At 41.6% G+C, this 15,432-nt stretch overlaps 1 protein-coding gene across 1 annotated transcript; it reads left to right on the top strand.

Moving 5' to 3' along the window:
• The first annotated feature begins 1,883 nt into the window (after window positions 1–1,883).
• Window positions 1,884–12,545, top strand: SLC25A15 (solute carrier family 25 member 15). Its single transcript, XM_041407258.1, has 8 exons — window positions 1,884–2,209; window positions 2,329–2,432; window positions 4,133–4,260; window positions 7,163–7,421; window positions 9,698–9,835; window positions 10,159–10,328; window positions 11,324–11,482; window positions 12,357–12,545. Exons 3-8 carry the CDS (start codon window positions 4,206–4,208, stop codon window positions 12,479–12,481), a joined length of 906 nt encoding a protein of 301 aa, XP_041263192.1. The 5' UTR covers window positions 1,884–2,209; window positions 2,329–2,432; window positions 4,133–4,205; the 3' UTR covers window positions 12,482–12,545.
• Window positions 12,546–15,432: the final 2,887 nt, after the last annotated feature.

Below are 15,432 nucleotides of genomic sequence, written 5' to 3'. Positions count from 1 at the left end.
GGCGATATGCTCGTGGAAGTGCCGCATTCCAGGGTTGTAAAAGGTCCCCGGCAACATTTCAAGGGCTGTCGCCGTCTCCACATTTTCTACAGGGACCAGATAAGAGCAGATCAGGCCTGGGGGTGTGCCCGAGGAACGTGGCTATGAAGGAGCAGCCCGAGATGCTCGAGGCCTGATGTTCCAGCTGGCAAACGGCTATGGCAGGCAGCACGTGGTTTAATGGCATCTAAATCGCAAGCTTCACTGCCTTAGGGGTTCAGGTGGCTTTCACCAGCTGCATCTTCCAACAGTGCTGCTAAACAAGAAGCCAGCCAGGTCAAAATTCTTTGCAATGAAACAGTAATCTCTTAGTATTGCGGATTATTTGGGATGCGCAATTAACTCCAAATCACTAATTACAAAACACTCAGCAATTGTATTATTAATTTATTTTTACATTTTAAAAAGAAATTACAATACAATTTCTAAAACCATTTATAACTTAGGCTGCTCTTTCTTAACAATTGCCACACCTGCAGTACTGCATCTAGCTCTGGGGTTGTAAGCACAGGAAGGACATTGACCTGTTGGAGCAAGTCCAGAGGAGGAACACCAAGTTGATTAAAGGGCTGGGGCATCTCCCCGACAAGGAAAGGAGGAGAGAATTAAGATTGTTCAGCCTGGAAAAGAGAAGGCTTCAGGGTGACCAAAATGCAGCCTTCCAGTACCTGAAGGGAGCCAATGAGAGAGCTGGACAGTGGCTTCAAAGTCAGAGTAGGTTTAGATTAGTTGTTACAAAGGAATTTGCCTCTGTGAGGATGGTAAGGCACTGAAACAGTTGCCCAGAGAAGCTGTGGATGCCCCATGACTGGAAGTGTTCGAGGGCGGGTTGGATGAAACTGAGCAACTCAGTCTAGTGAAAGGTGTCCCTGCCCATGGCAGGGGGTTCGGAACTAGATGGTCTTTAAGCTCCCTTCCAACCAATATGTTGCGTAAACATATAAGAAAATAAAATCTGAATCCTGCAATTAATTAAAAGTGATGGGAAAAAAAGATTTATTAAAGTTTATAGTTTTGTTTATGCTGTGTTTTCCTTGGTTTGAGCTGTGAAAGTAGGAGCAATTAACTTGTTTTATTTGGTGGAAAACACATGGATCTAAGATCAAATACGTAGGTCTGCGTGTCTCAACCCACGCAAACACATGTGCAGCTCAACAGGGATTATAGTGTTCCCAGAAACACTGCCTGGTCTGGCAGAGCATCTCAAATATGACTGATCACTGGTACACATTATGGCTGCTGTTCATTTACCTTGCCACAAACTGTGCAGTGCCCTACTGCTTTCAACCGGACATTGTTCCTGATAAGCCTTACTGCAAGCACTTCAGGTGCAAATCAAAAGGGGGGAAAAATCAAAAGGAAAAAGAAAAGTGTTGTGTAGTTGCAGCTGAGAAAAGCTCAACTATTACCCCTCGCCACAGTGGCTTAGGTCATTGTATGCCACCTCGGAGTCCCGAAAAGCCAGGATCACGAAAGTGACGGCTTAGGAAAGTGTTTCGGGACTCACGGCAGTTCCTCTGTATACACACACTGTTGCTGTTTCAGGGTACACAGTTCCTAAACAAATCCTTTAAAACAAAACAAAACAAAACAAAACAAAACAAAACAAAACAAAACAAAACAAAACAAAAAGCCCAACAAAAATATCACCCAACTAGAAGAAAAATAAACAAACATACATCTAAAAAAAAAACCCAAGAAATTTTTTTTAAATTGGTTTTAATTCATAAATTCGGTGGCATCCTGCTCAGTAAGCCGAAACACAGCCCAGCCCCAGCTTAAACAGAGCCCAGCCCCGCCGCCCCCCCGCCGCCTGCCCGGCCCTCGCCTTCCCTGGGGCCGCGGCGGGGCCGCGCCGCCGAGGCGCCGGGCCGGGGTCGGGCGGGCTCTGCCACCGCGGGCCTCCGCCGAACGCAGGCCGGCGCTTCCTGCTCCAAACGGGCGGGTGTTGGAACGGGAGTGCTCAGCCTTCCTCCCCGAGGCAGGCTGGCGCTGGCGGTGCGGCCCGGGAGCGCTCGGTGCGCTCCCGCCGCCAGCACGTGTGACAGCCGCGGGGAGCCCCGCCGCTGCCCTGCCGCTGCTGCCCGGGGTGCCGGCCTGCTGTGACCTTGGGAAGCGGAGCCACGGCCTCCCCACGCGGGCTATTGCAAGGAGCAGCGCTGCCTTCTGGGTGCATCCCAGTCTTTGGAGACTGCATGGGCAGAGAGAAACATCTGGGGCTGAAATAACATCTGCTTGCAGGGGACTTTGCAGGACCTGTTACACTAACTAATGCTTCTGTATTTCTAGGTTTGAGGTTTGGATTTGCTTTGGAAGTCAGAGAGCAGTTGCTGCCTCGTTCTACCTACGTTCAACTTTTAATATAGTAGTATTACTGCAAACAGGAAAAAAAGGTAGGTACTGATATAATACTAATTTAGTTTTGACTAAGACTTAAATCTTCTGAAAGTGGTAGTGTGCTGATATATCAGACAACTAAACTTCCTTGTCTCTTAAAAGGTCCATATTTTTATAGGCATATACTTTTTGTCCTTCTGCTGCCAAGTTTTCCGTGGGTGATTTGGCATATGCTCCCTTTCAGGACCGGCATGGGTCGATAAGCACTCAGCGTGATGAAAGCAGTGTACATTTTACTGAAAGCAGCCGATTGTTGCTCTCTAGTAATTCCTTTTATTCAAAGTCTGTCTCAATGATTTGGTTTTTTCTGCCCTAAATAAGGAGCAAAACTCAGAGTGCAGTGTGAACACTAATGAGATATATAGGATAGCCCAGCGTAATTTGGTCTTGGAGCCTCCATGTTGAAGTAACACTTGATGTGCCATGCTGTCTGTAACAAAACAGTTAAAATCTGAAGCCACAATTGTGAAATTACTTCTGTTAGTGCCATTTATTGCAAGAGCAATGTATTATTTTGCTTTACACTCATTTAGATTTATGCAACAGATTGGATGGCTAAAGTCACTGAGTGACAGTATTTGGCCTACTGGTGTATTTTTCTAATGTTCAAGAATAATAAATCTGTTTAGAGATAGGCTTTCATAAAGCCTTGGTTGTATTCAAGTGTCTATGTTTCTTGTACAAAGGATATGGTTTATACAATGTGTCTTTCTATAATTCTTTCAAGGTAGCCTACTGGGAATTATGTTTCCCATTGAAATTAGGCCAAAATACATTTTTGGAGGTAACAGGCTTCAAAAGAAGCATTACAGTAGGTAGAGGAGTGAAAATTGTTCTGTTTACTGATGTACTGTGCTTGAAGACAGGCTTAAAAGCCAGTGAGGCACTAATTCACATGTGTATTTGTATGGGTTTTAAGACTCATGCAGCTTTTTGACAGCACTGCCAGACAGCAGCACGGTTCTGAAACAGTGGGAGTCTTTGGCTGAGTTATTTTACCCCAGATAAATAAGCTTGTTTTAACTGTTTGCCCAGTGAAAGTATCTTGATGCAAACTTGAGAACTGAATTCATTTGAATGTTTTATTTCAAAGTGTCACATTTGTATTTCTGCTATCTAGTGCCTTCCTGAGAGACAGAGTGTAATTCTTACTTGTAATATTCTGTTGTGGGGGGGACTTGCACTAGGAACATGACAGCCAGACACAATTCAAGATGTTCATGTTCATTCCCTTTCTACTCCTCTTCTGAAAGCCACCCAATGTATCATCATGGGTAGAATTTTTTTAGCTGTTCTTCACCATGAGGAGAGCAGATTCTGTTTTGTTTATAGGTGAGGAGCTGAGACAAGCATGAAATATTCCAGCTTTAGACACCTGAGGGAAGACTATGCCTCTGTAATCGATACAAAAGTAACCCTCAACACTGTTCCCTGGATGTATTTTTTTGCTTTCATTTGAGAGATCCAGGGAGATAAGAAGCTGGAAAGCCCAAATAAGCTGAATCTAGGCACTGATACTCCAGGAAATCTGCCCAATGCAGCAAAATCAGTCAAAATACAAGTATGCTAAGTCTCATTCATGAGCACAACCATTTTCCATCTCTAAATGGAAAAATGGATCTGAGGGTGTTCCTGTAATGCTTTTGCCTGTCAAGTTATTGTAAACTGTGTATGTTTCATCTTTCTCTTCCCTCAGGAGACAAGTATCTCCATACCTAACTGGAAACGGGAGACTTTGCTCTGAAATAATTGATAAACAAGTGTGAAGCATGAGGATCAACTCTGCTGTTCAGGCTGCTATTGACCTCACAGCAGGTGCTGCAGGTAGGTAATGCTTAATTTCACAAAACTTCTGAGAGGCAGTTTTAATGCCTTTGACAAATAAAAAAGCAGTTTCCAGTTGCTATAAAAACACCCCCTGTGTTTAAGGATATAAGGAGAAGCAGTGACCTCAGCCTGTGTTGTAACAGTATCACTATTGCTCCTCCCTGGCAAAACCCCTGCCACACAGTGAAGAAGACATAACACCTTTCTCGGACTAAACATTTTCTATAAGGAGGTTTAAGTTCTGCTTACATGAGTTTATGAATCAGTCAGAGTATCAGCAGAGTTTTGCAAGGAAGTCAGTGTGTGAGTGATTGAGGCGCTGCTTTTGTCACAGGAACTGTCCCTAACTGAAAGGGACAAAAGGCTGCCTCAGGGGTTTCTGGCTCAGACAACATCCTGGTGTGAATCTCTAAAGCCTGTGAAGCTCAGTAGTAGAACTGATGATGAATTTGCATCATTGATTTCCACTTCAGTCTACTCTGTGCTGTAAAATTTTGCTGGACCAGTTGTGTGGAAATGGTTGTACTTTCTCACTGATATTGCCATGTTGGTCATGTCCGTGGCTCAGGGATGCAATTTTGAACTCTGCCAGGGAAAAGGGGTCTTTTAGACACTTCTAACCTAAGAGTGGTTATATGGAAAAGGTGGAAGATTTGTCTAATTTACTTTTGTAATTAGTTTAGACATTGTTAGTTATTTTTTTTTTCTTTCCCACATAATAAATATTGCAGTCAGTGCTTTTATGGCATTGTTAATGCTGTGAATATGGCAGTATTAATGGTGTTAGGTGCATTCAATGGTAGTTATTTGCAGTAATTTGTCAGAGTGAAGTTTAACAGTGGAGTGAGAAAGAAGGGGTAACAGCACAACCATTATTGTGGCAATCTCTGCACTCTTTAGAAAATGTAATTAAGTAAGCAAACAGCTTGTTCTTCCAGAAAATGCATAACCTGGTTTTACCTTCCTCTCGAGATACAGTCTTGACTACCTGATAAGTAAAGACATATTGAGGCAAGCAAATTCTGGACAAGATTAAATAAGTCATTTGGCTGTCTGTAGTCATAGTCCTTTGCCTAGGATCTAAGCAACCTCTAATACCTTCTTTGATTCAGTAGGACTGTTTTCCCCACCACTGCCACATTATTAGGACCACACTTGTTTGAATGTTCAAACAGATTGAATTTTTGGGTTTCTGGTTTGTTTTAATTTTGTGGTTGGGTTGGGTCCTTTATGACTCTTTACTGCTGGCTGGAAGACTTATTTTTTTCTTAATATTTCAGATAATAACTAGGACTCTTGGTCTTTATCTTGAGGCTTACAAAGTTCATTGTTGCAGTTTACTAGACTTTTTGACCCAACTCCAATAACAGCCTTTTTGGAACAGCCATTCTGTCAACTCCCAATTTTTCAGCCTTACATTTCCAAGACCATTCCTGGTTTCCCTGGACATCTTCCAACAGCTATTATTTTATTACAGGAACCTAGCATTTGTCCTGCAGATTAATATCTACCTGACTTCCCTGCAAATAACTCTGGCTGAGCCTTCCTAGCTCTGCTTTTCATTTGAAGCTTACATGGGTGTTACTGGTCTGAGCCAGCTACTTTTCTCCTTGATTATCCTTCCAGAGTAGGAAACTCTTTGTGTTTCCTTGCATGATTTGCTCTGAAGCTTTTAATGATCCATCTGGTTGGGAAAGAGGTTTTATGGCAGCTAGATCCTGAGTTTCTCTCAAAGGCCTGGAGTACCTCTTTGCAGAGAAGCAAGAACAATGTTATACAAATGTGTTTGCAAAGAGTAAAATGGATTGCAAATAACACTAGTTAAACAAATACTTAACTCTTTTCCCCACTTAAAAGAAAAATAACTAATCTTAATTGGATGCACAAATTTGTTTCCATTTCAGTTGCTTTCCTATCTGTATTTACAGATAATTAAAGGTATGTGCATGTCAATTGTGCTTTGGTTAAAGATCAGCTTCTGTTTTAGTCAAGTTCTCTCTTGCTAAAAAACAAAACCATGAACCCTATATAAGATACACCTATAATGTGTTTCCTGTCAAGTATCTGCTTCTAATAGATTGCTATTGCTGTACACTGTTTCTTACTGAAAAAATGTAACATCAGCTCTTCCTGCAGACTATAGAACTGGTTAGATCTTGCAGAAGAACGCTGCACTGTGAGCAAAATGGTTATTGATGACATTGATGGAAATATCACACAAGTTTTCAGGGCATTGACCTTGCAGTTCAGTTTGGAAAAGATAACATGTTGGGAAACTTTGCCCTTTTGCCCTTTTTCAGCTTACACTTGACACTTGACAGTCTCAGGAAATGTGCTTAAGAGCCACCTGGAGTTTTGAAGTAAAGGCTTTGAGTCTTTGGTTTTCAATTTATTATGTATGATCAGTTTAGCACTCTCAGGAGTGTTCTTCTTGTCCTAGAGGAATCACTTGATTACTAATCTTTCAGGGTTGAGAATTTTTTGTTATTATTAGAATGTAAAATCAGAGATGCCTTCTGAACCACTGCATTAATGGGCAAAGGAAAATATTATTTAACTCATTGACACAAGTGACTTGATTTCAGAACAATACCTCTAATTCAGTACAAGTTTATAAAAGTGAGCTGATTCATTTAGATGCTTGCTTTTCATGAGATAAAAAAATATTTAATGAGAATCGTGATGTTACTGCTCCTTTGCCTGATTTTTTTTTTCTTAAGGTAACTAAATTCACCAGTGACAATTGACACCATTGTGCTACAATCAGTGCACTTGTCTTTTCCTACAGGGAATTAATTAATCTTTGCTTTCTGTGTGATTTTCCTAATACTGGTGCTCCAGCATAGGTGTTGCAGTTGTGATAAGCTGCAGCCACTGTTAACTTCCACTGCTTGCCTAGGTGGGACAGCCTGTGTGGTGACTGGCCAGCCCTTTGACACTGCAAAGGTGAAGATGCAGACATTCCCCAACATGTACAAAGGACTTGTTGACTGTTTTGTCAAAACCTATAAGCAAGTGGGATTTCGAGGCTTCTACAAGGGAACCACACCAGCACTTGTAGCCAACATTGCAGAGAACTCCGTTCTGTTCATGTGCTATGGATTTTGCCAACAAATTGTGAGAAGAATTGTTGGAGTAGACAGGAAAACAAAGCTCAGGTTAGTAATAAATATCTGGTTTGTATTTTAAAATAAGTAAGTATATATAATTTAATGCAATTGCTATTTGCCAGTACTGTACTGTCAGGTGCAAGTGAGGTCCCAGGCTCTCCTCTGACAGTGTAAGTGTAGTCAATTTTGGAATATAGGCCTTAGTGTGACAACATAGTGTCTAATATAACAGAGCTGTCTACTAACCAGTCACTGCAGCTGACTGGTTTAGATGATCACAGCTTAACTTGAGTATTCAAGACCGGGAACATTTTTACCAAGAGGATGAAGCATTTCAACACCTGAAAGTTTGTATTCCTTTAATATCAGGTTGTTCTGATATTGCAGGGGGCTTTTGTTACAAGGAGGCATACTAAGGAAGAAGGGCACTTTTCTAATATTGTCTTGCTTTTAAAAATGTATTTATTTAAGGTTCAAAAGCTTGCTCACCCTACAAACCCCCTTACCTTTTCCTACCCATTAAAATGTAGGAAGTAGGCCCACCAGCAATATGTTTCATTTCTTCACTGTCTTTTTTGATCATCCTGGGAGCTAGACCACAGATGTGCAGATGTCCTAGGATCACCTCACATGACTGAGGCACCATGGTCATGCTGGATGTAGGGAAGGTAGTGCAGGAAACTTTGAAACAGTATATTGGTGTACTACTCTGTCTTTGGAGTTGGATACAGAATGGGAATGTGAGTATGTAGCAATAGCAAGCACCTTTGGCATCTGAAAATTCCTTCCTTGGTCAAGTAATGGTGCTTTTCAGATCCAAGATGCCTTGTTGATTCAAGGTCAAATAGTGTGACTGAAGAGCTGTTCTGGGACAAAACATTAAAGAATTTAAGTTTACTTGAAAGATTGTCCCTTGGTGATGTTTTCTTATTCTCTTCATCTGGATCATTGTGGGGGCACCTTATGAGACACAAGTAAGAGAGAATTGTATTGACGTGGTCTTCAGCAGGGCCCTGAAGAGAACATGTGGTCTGTCCAGGACATCCCCACCCATTGTTACTGTACTGTTACACCTTCAGAAAAGGACAAACTATAAAACATTTTTCAGTTAAAGGAATACATATCACTGATGCATAAGTCACAAAGAAAAGACATTAAGAGAGAAATGCTAAATTCCGTTTCTCTTTTAACATATGCTTAGTTTAACCAACAGATTTCATCATAAAGTCTAAAGTGAGACAACAAATTGGAAAGTGCTAAATTCCATTGCTGCTCTGCAGGCAGTTTCTGATACCTTCCACTTTGAAAGTTCTCATTACCACCATATCTGAATGTCATGAGCTTTGCTTCATGTCATAACTTGAGTTTTGTGATGCTTCAAGATGAAAAATAGTAGCTTTAATCTCTCATACCATAGATGTATCAAACTGCTGGGCATAAGGCAACATCTCCCTTGGATGGAAAGAATTTCTGTGCTGCAGTGAGATCAGTCTCAGCTGTGCTGACTCCCCAGGTTCTGAAAGCAAAGCTCTACTTCTATGCTATTATGCAGCTCCTGTCCAAAACACCAGGCTCTGTAGGAGCCTGTTTAAAATGCATCATAAAGCAGTGTTGCTCCCAAGTACCAGCCTTTTGAGTCCTTGCAGTTTAGCAACGCAGAATCTGTGGTATGTGTAAAATCACCACAAAATAAGCCCCAGTTCTGGAACACTGAGTCACTGCAGATGACAGTGCTGTCTTGTCTGGTGGTGTGGTTTGTTTGTGCTGTCTCTGATTCACATGGTTGCATTCATAGCAGCACATCCCTACAAAGATTACAGTGATCCATTGTGCCTGCTTTCAGTTTTCTAGCATCTTCCACTGCAAGCCTTTATTAATACTGCTAAGGTGAATTTGAAAATACTGACATCTATCTATATGAGGTGACTATTGCTCCTATTCTCTTTAAGGAAGAGAAGTAATAAGTAACCAAAAGTTGCCCAGTAAAACAAGTCTATGGAAATCTTCATAAGTGCTATCAAATCTTCCCTTCCTGGCTTTTACTCTGCTCCAATTACTGAAGTATAGCAAAAAGGTTAGAGGTTGCAACATATCTCTTTGGTGTCAAAAAGGTGTCTTCAGTTGTATAAGAATATGGGATGAGCTAGGTTTTTCCTCCCTCTGGTTCAAGTAACTGCCCTTTGCCCTTAAGAATCTTTCCCCCAAGACTGCCAGTTTTTCTTGATGGTATTTAGGGTACAGAGCAGGAAGCTGACTGCTGGTGCAGTGGCTCCACTGCACTGAAGGTCAGTGCCCAAATACCTTCTGCAGTTTCTTTCTTGCAGTGATCTACAGAACGCTGCTGCAGGCTCCTTTGCCTCTGCCTTTGCCACCCTTGTCCTCTGTCCCACAGAGCTGGTGAAGTGCCGGCTACAGGCCATGCATGAAATGGAGTTGTCAGGAAGGATAATCCAGGGACACAAGTAAGTATAGACCCAGCTCAATGTCCCTGAAACTTTTTCTTGTGTATTATTTCTTCAAATCCTCTATTGGCTCAGTGTCACATTTATAGTGCACTGCTAACCAGAGAGGAGTTGTGGCTGTGTCAGAGCCTGCTGACCTTCTGGGTGCTAGTAAAGCTGGATGCCAGTGAAGGGCTCCCAGCAGGATCTTGCTTTAAGTCTTATATGAATTCAATTGTTTGCACAATAGCTTTCCCTATTACATGTTGCTGCAGTTGCCTGTTGGTCTTTAACTTCTCATTATCTGGCTAGTAAGTATCACTAACTGGGTCAACCTCTCTCAGTACAGTTTGGTCAGTAGTGAAGGGTGTTATCCAAAAGGATGGTCCCCTTGGATTCTATCGTGGCCTGTCAAGCACTTTGCTGCGGGAAGTCCCAGGCTATTTCTTCTTCTTTGGAGGGTATGAACTGAGCCGGACATTCTTTGCCTCTGGGAGATCAAAAGATGAATTAGGTATGGTGCCTTTTTTAAAGGTAGGTTTTAGCATGCTGTCATGGGAGACATAAAGGGGGGCATACCTTCCCTGAAGATATACTAATACTGTTGTAAAATCCATGCAAAATGAAGGAAATTAGGCATACTAAATATGGAGGGCTGTGTCTTGTGTATACACAGTAATAAATTATTGAAGTGACCATTTTCCAATGAAGCAGTTTGTGTCATAGAGAAATTACACAGTGAGCTAACACTACACAACTGCTGAAATATCTGACCCCACAATGTAACACAACTCTGAACTATTTCATATCAGCTGCCATTCAGAGTGATTTTGAAGTATTTAGCTGCATTCTCCTGAACAGTATGTTCAAGTATAGGCTGAGCTGCATGCTGACTATTAGGTGTAGTTACAATGATAGTAAGAGAACACTGAGATTGAAAATTAGAGATGAAAAAAAACATGGTGATGCCAGAATAAAGATTGCCTGTCTCCTGTTAAAAGACTGAACCAGTCTTGCTTGGAGTCAGGATTTCAGCTGCATGCATTTTGGACATGTAACAAAACACAAACATCTGATCTGAAATACAAAAAAAGGGCATATAATGAAAGAAATGACTGATTACAAAATAACTCTACTGTACCAAATTCTCTATATATGATTAGTAACACTATATGATGTTAATCTAAACCATTTCACAATTAACCTTGGAAAGTGATTACAAGTGTTAAAAAAGTGAACTTAGTTAATACAATCAAAATTGAATTCTGAGTTACAGTTTTTTAACATGGCAAATAATCTAAGAGGCACTCTTTATAATCTTTGGGTTTCTAGTTAAGACTTGCAATTTACCAGTGGCTTGAAATTAACTTAAAGTTTAGAGAGAGAATAGCAACTGCTGTTTTGTCATAAGCAGCTTCCTCTGTTCCCTTTGAATCCTGTAGATTAAATAATGTTATATTTGTGTTGGTGAATACTGTGGTGTATAAAAGTATGTTTCTTAACTTTTAGGTCTCATCCCTTTGTTACTAAGTGGAGGTTTTGGAGGCAGCTGTCTGTGGATTGCTGTGTATCCTGTGGACTGTGTCAAATCTAGAATTCAGGTTCTTTCAATGGCTGGAAAACAAGCAGGCTTTATGGGAACATTTGTAACTGTTGTGAGAACTGAAGGTGAGTATCCAAGCAGATCAACAGAATCTATAGGGCTGCAGACTGACATCTATACCCTCCAACACCCAAAATCAGCTAAGAAACCTAGTCCAGTGATAATGTGTTAGAGACAGACAATAACTGTTTCTAGCAAGCAAATACCTACTTCATGTAGTGTGGAAAGCTTGGAATCTAGAAACTGAGACCTACTTCATCTTCCCTGCCTCTTGGTTCAGGAGACGATTCACTTAAACCTAACAGAAGCATTACTATGCATTAAAAGCAGATAAAGAAATGGGCTCTATTACTTGTGACCAAACCTATACATGAAACCTGAAGGAACTAGTTAAGTTCCATGCAGAAGTTTTCTTCACCTCTAGAAGTTAATATATGATTGAGGATTGATTTATCAAACAGCCCTATCCAGCCTGGCAACTTGAGGCATCTACCTCAGCATCTCCTCTCTGGAAAACGCATGTGTCAGGCACTTTGGAAGAGGGTCTAAGAATATACATGGCAGCAGACATGAATCCTGACCCCATTGCTAGGTAAGATATTCATCAGAACTGGAGTCTGACTTGGGGCACAGCTTTAATATAGTCTTGCTGCCCCCTTGCCAGCTGTGGTATAGCCATTGTCAAGTTATCTAAGCTGGCCAAGACCTTGTCATACCTGAAATAAGCATCTAGCATAAGCCCTTACATGGCTTAATGGGACATTTGATACTCCCATATCAATATCCAGTACCACTGCAATCAGTAGCCACACCAGTGAGTTCAGCTCTCTGTTCTCTAGGCAAAAGCATTGCTTCAGTATCCTTCACAGGTAAGAGCAGAGTGGTTGATGCAGACAGCCACTTGAATAAAGTGCTAACTGGCTCTGGTTTCGTTTCTAGGCGTGCTTGCCTTGTATTCTGGACTAACGCCAACTATGATCCGTGCATTCGTGGCCAACGGGGCACTGTTCCTTGCCTACGAGTACAGCCGGAAACTTATGATGAAACAGATAGATTCTTACTGATACCGCCTAGCAAACGAAGAACAAGAGATTGTTTAAGGGTCATTTAAATAAATGATGAAAAACACGTAGATCACATGATGGTCTGAGCAGAACCAAATCAGTGACCTAATTTTAGGAACTCAACTCCAGTTTAAGATTTGTAATCTTTTAAAAATCAGGTGATTTTATGGAGGTGTGTATATGTTGCTTGAATTGCACAAGCAGAACTATCTCCCTCTTACAGATTCTGCACTAGGTACACTGCATGTCATAAATGTCTTTCCCGACCTGTACTGGTGCTAAAAATATTTACATTGACCTGTGGGATTTAATGTAACATGCAAGAGTAGGTTGTGAGTTGTCTACAGCAAAGCACTGGTTTTAAAACTGTGCTGCAATTGTGACCTTTTGCAGTTGTTGCTGATGTCTGACTCAAAATAACATCAGTTCTGGCCTAATCTTGGTGAATATAGATGACTTGGACATGCCCCTCACCCAGGGAGACCTTTCCTTCTCCAGCTACACCCCTGTCCTGCTCTGGCTCCCTGCTGCTTTGTGACTTGCTAAGGTCATGGAAGAGGGTGTCCTGACTTATGTACTCTGTCCTAGTGAATGGGTTTATAAAAGTAGGAAACATTCACCCCCTACTTTATATGAGACTTAAAGCCGAAGATATGCCTACATTTTTGATAAAAGCACAGTAACAACATTAAGGCTATGCTGCACTGCATCCTTTCAAGAAATGCTGGAGTATGCTAAGCACCACTTAACATAAGGAACACTGCTGAAAATAGCTGCTGCCCCTGAGCACAGCATTGTGACTTTGTGCAGGCTCCTGTTTAGATCACCTTGGCACTAATGAGGCCACATGCTGGAAGGACAGGAAGCTGAAGAGGAACAGAAAGCCAGAACTGAGTGGTTAACTGACACCATGGTCTCTGACATAGCAGTCTTACTGGGGCTGGAGTCTTGCCACTTGCTGTGCCTCTTCAGCTGAGTGGAAAAAGCTCATATGACTGGATAGCTTGTATCACCTTCAGGCCTGGAGGGCATGGCCTGCTCTGTCATGTTATTTGATGAAATATGCAGTTAGTCAGCATTACCCAAAATGATGCAGTGACACCTCTCTCTAGATGCCCCTTTTGTTCTTAAAGTAGAATGTTCTTTCTACAAGCATGTTCTGCTTTGTGAGAAGGAGCTACTGCCTTATCCTGGAATAAGTTGAGCAGGTCTTAGAACAGCACAAACTTGTCCCGAGTTGTACAGAGATGCTGCCTGGGTGCTCTAAGTGCAGCCCACCAGTGTGGGGGTAGTGGGGGGCACAGACAGAGCCCTTTAACTCACTGAGATCATCACAGCTACATGGAGATTAGCAGCTTGTCACAGCAACCACATTTGTCAGTGACAGACAGAGCTGGAACAACCTAATTTTGCATGTTACAGCTTCCCTTTCAGATCCCAGAAATAGGAACAAGCTTTAGGCATAGATGAAATCCCCTCAATACCTGCTGCCTCTTGCAGTGGAGCCAGGGTGCACTTAAACTGGCTCATTCCTTGCATAGTTGCAGCCTCTTTGATGGAAGGTCGTTGCTGCAGTTCCACAAAATCTTCTTGCTCCTCCAGCCTCCAAGTGCAGAAAGAACAATTCATGTCCCTTTCATACACCACGAGAAAAGGCAGTTAAAGCAGGGCATGGCTGAAGAATCTTCAGTGTCTACTGCACCAATACAGCTTGACTGACTGGTACAATAGGGGCAGCACTACTCTGCATTGCCAGTACTTTAAAAGGAATTTATACCAAATGTTTAAATGATTCAGGCAGGAGGATGAGGCTTTAAGAGTTGTTAGACTTCCCCTTCTTTTTAAAGTTGTCTAGCTAAGAGAAAGAGTATATTTGTACACGTTTCTAGTAGTTATGAAAAGGTGAGGACAGACTCCACCTCAGTGGAATACTTCAATCTATTTCTTAGATTTGTCTTTGCTTTCATTTTTTAAAGCTCATGGTTGCAGTTTTTAGTACAAAAATTGAAGCTTCAAGAGAAGCAGGGTATTTAAAACAACCAACAGCAAGAAGCTGGTGGCATTTTTGAGATTTTACCTTCTGAAGTTGATGTAAGCAGTAATTTTTCCATTCAGAGCTGCTTAAGCTGTACACGTGTATCAGTTGTTCAGCTAAAAACTTCATGATGTTGGTATAGGAATTCACAGAAATAAAGTTTCATTTGATTAACTGGGTACCTGACGATTGTTTATGCCATTTAAGAAGCTCATCTAGCTGAGAAACAAAAAGGTTGAATTCAGCATCACCACCTTTCTGGAATGAAAGAAAAAGACTTTATACAATCAATGAACATATAAAGCCCTCAAAAATGAGGGGAAGGAGGCAGCTAGAGTAAGATGCTGTGAAACAACTTCTGATTTTACATCTATGGAAAATGAAACCTATAGTTCAGCACTTGGCCTGTTGCTTTTTTAGTACCAAAGTCAGTTCTAGTATTAATGTTCACCTCAAATTTCAAGATACTAGATTACCACGATACAGGCTGTAAGGTTTCCTGTCAGAAGAATGCCAGGAGTTCAGCACAGGTCACCTAAATTCCACAAATATAAGGGACAAATATCCACTACCCTGTGAAGGTCAGTGCAGCAGGGAGGCAGGGTCCATTGTTATCCTCTTCTGAGCAGTGGTACCTCACAAGAGAAACATTGTATATCCCTTCTACAGCTATTTTGTTCCTCATTCCTGCTTTCACATTAGTTTTCACTTAACTGCATGTGCTTCAGCTAGGAAAATCTGACTTGGTGCTACAGCCTCTGCTGCTGCTATCTGAACAAACTGGCTCACTCCCTAAGCAGGAAGATGGGTCACCTTAGGTGCCCTGCCAACTACATCAAAGGGCATCCTAGGACAGGGGACAGATATCCAATTGCCTGAGTTAAGCCAAAATGAACTTGGGCATCAGCCACTAGTA

The sequence above is a fragment of the Onychostruthus taczanowskii genome, unplaced genomic scaffold (assembly GCF_017590055.1).
Source record: "Onychostruthus taczanowskii isolate IOZ18803 unplaced genomic scaffold, ASM1759005v1 scaffold26, whole genome shotgun sequence".
Taxonomy (NCBI): Eukaryota; Metazoa; Chordata; class Aves; order Passeriformes; family Passeridae; genus Onychostruthus; species Onychostruthus taczanowskii.
This window is presented reverse-complemented; position numbering and strand designations above follow the sequence as displayed.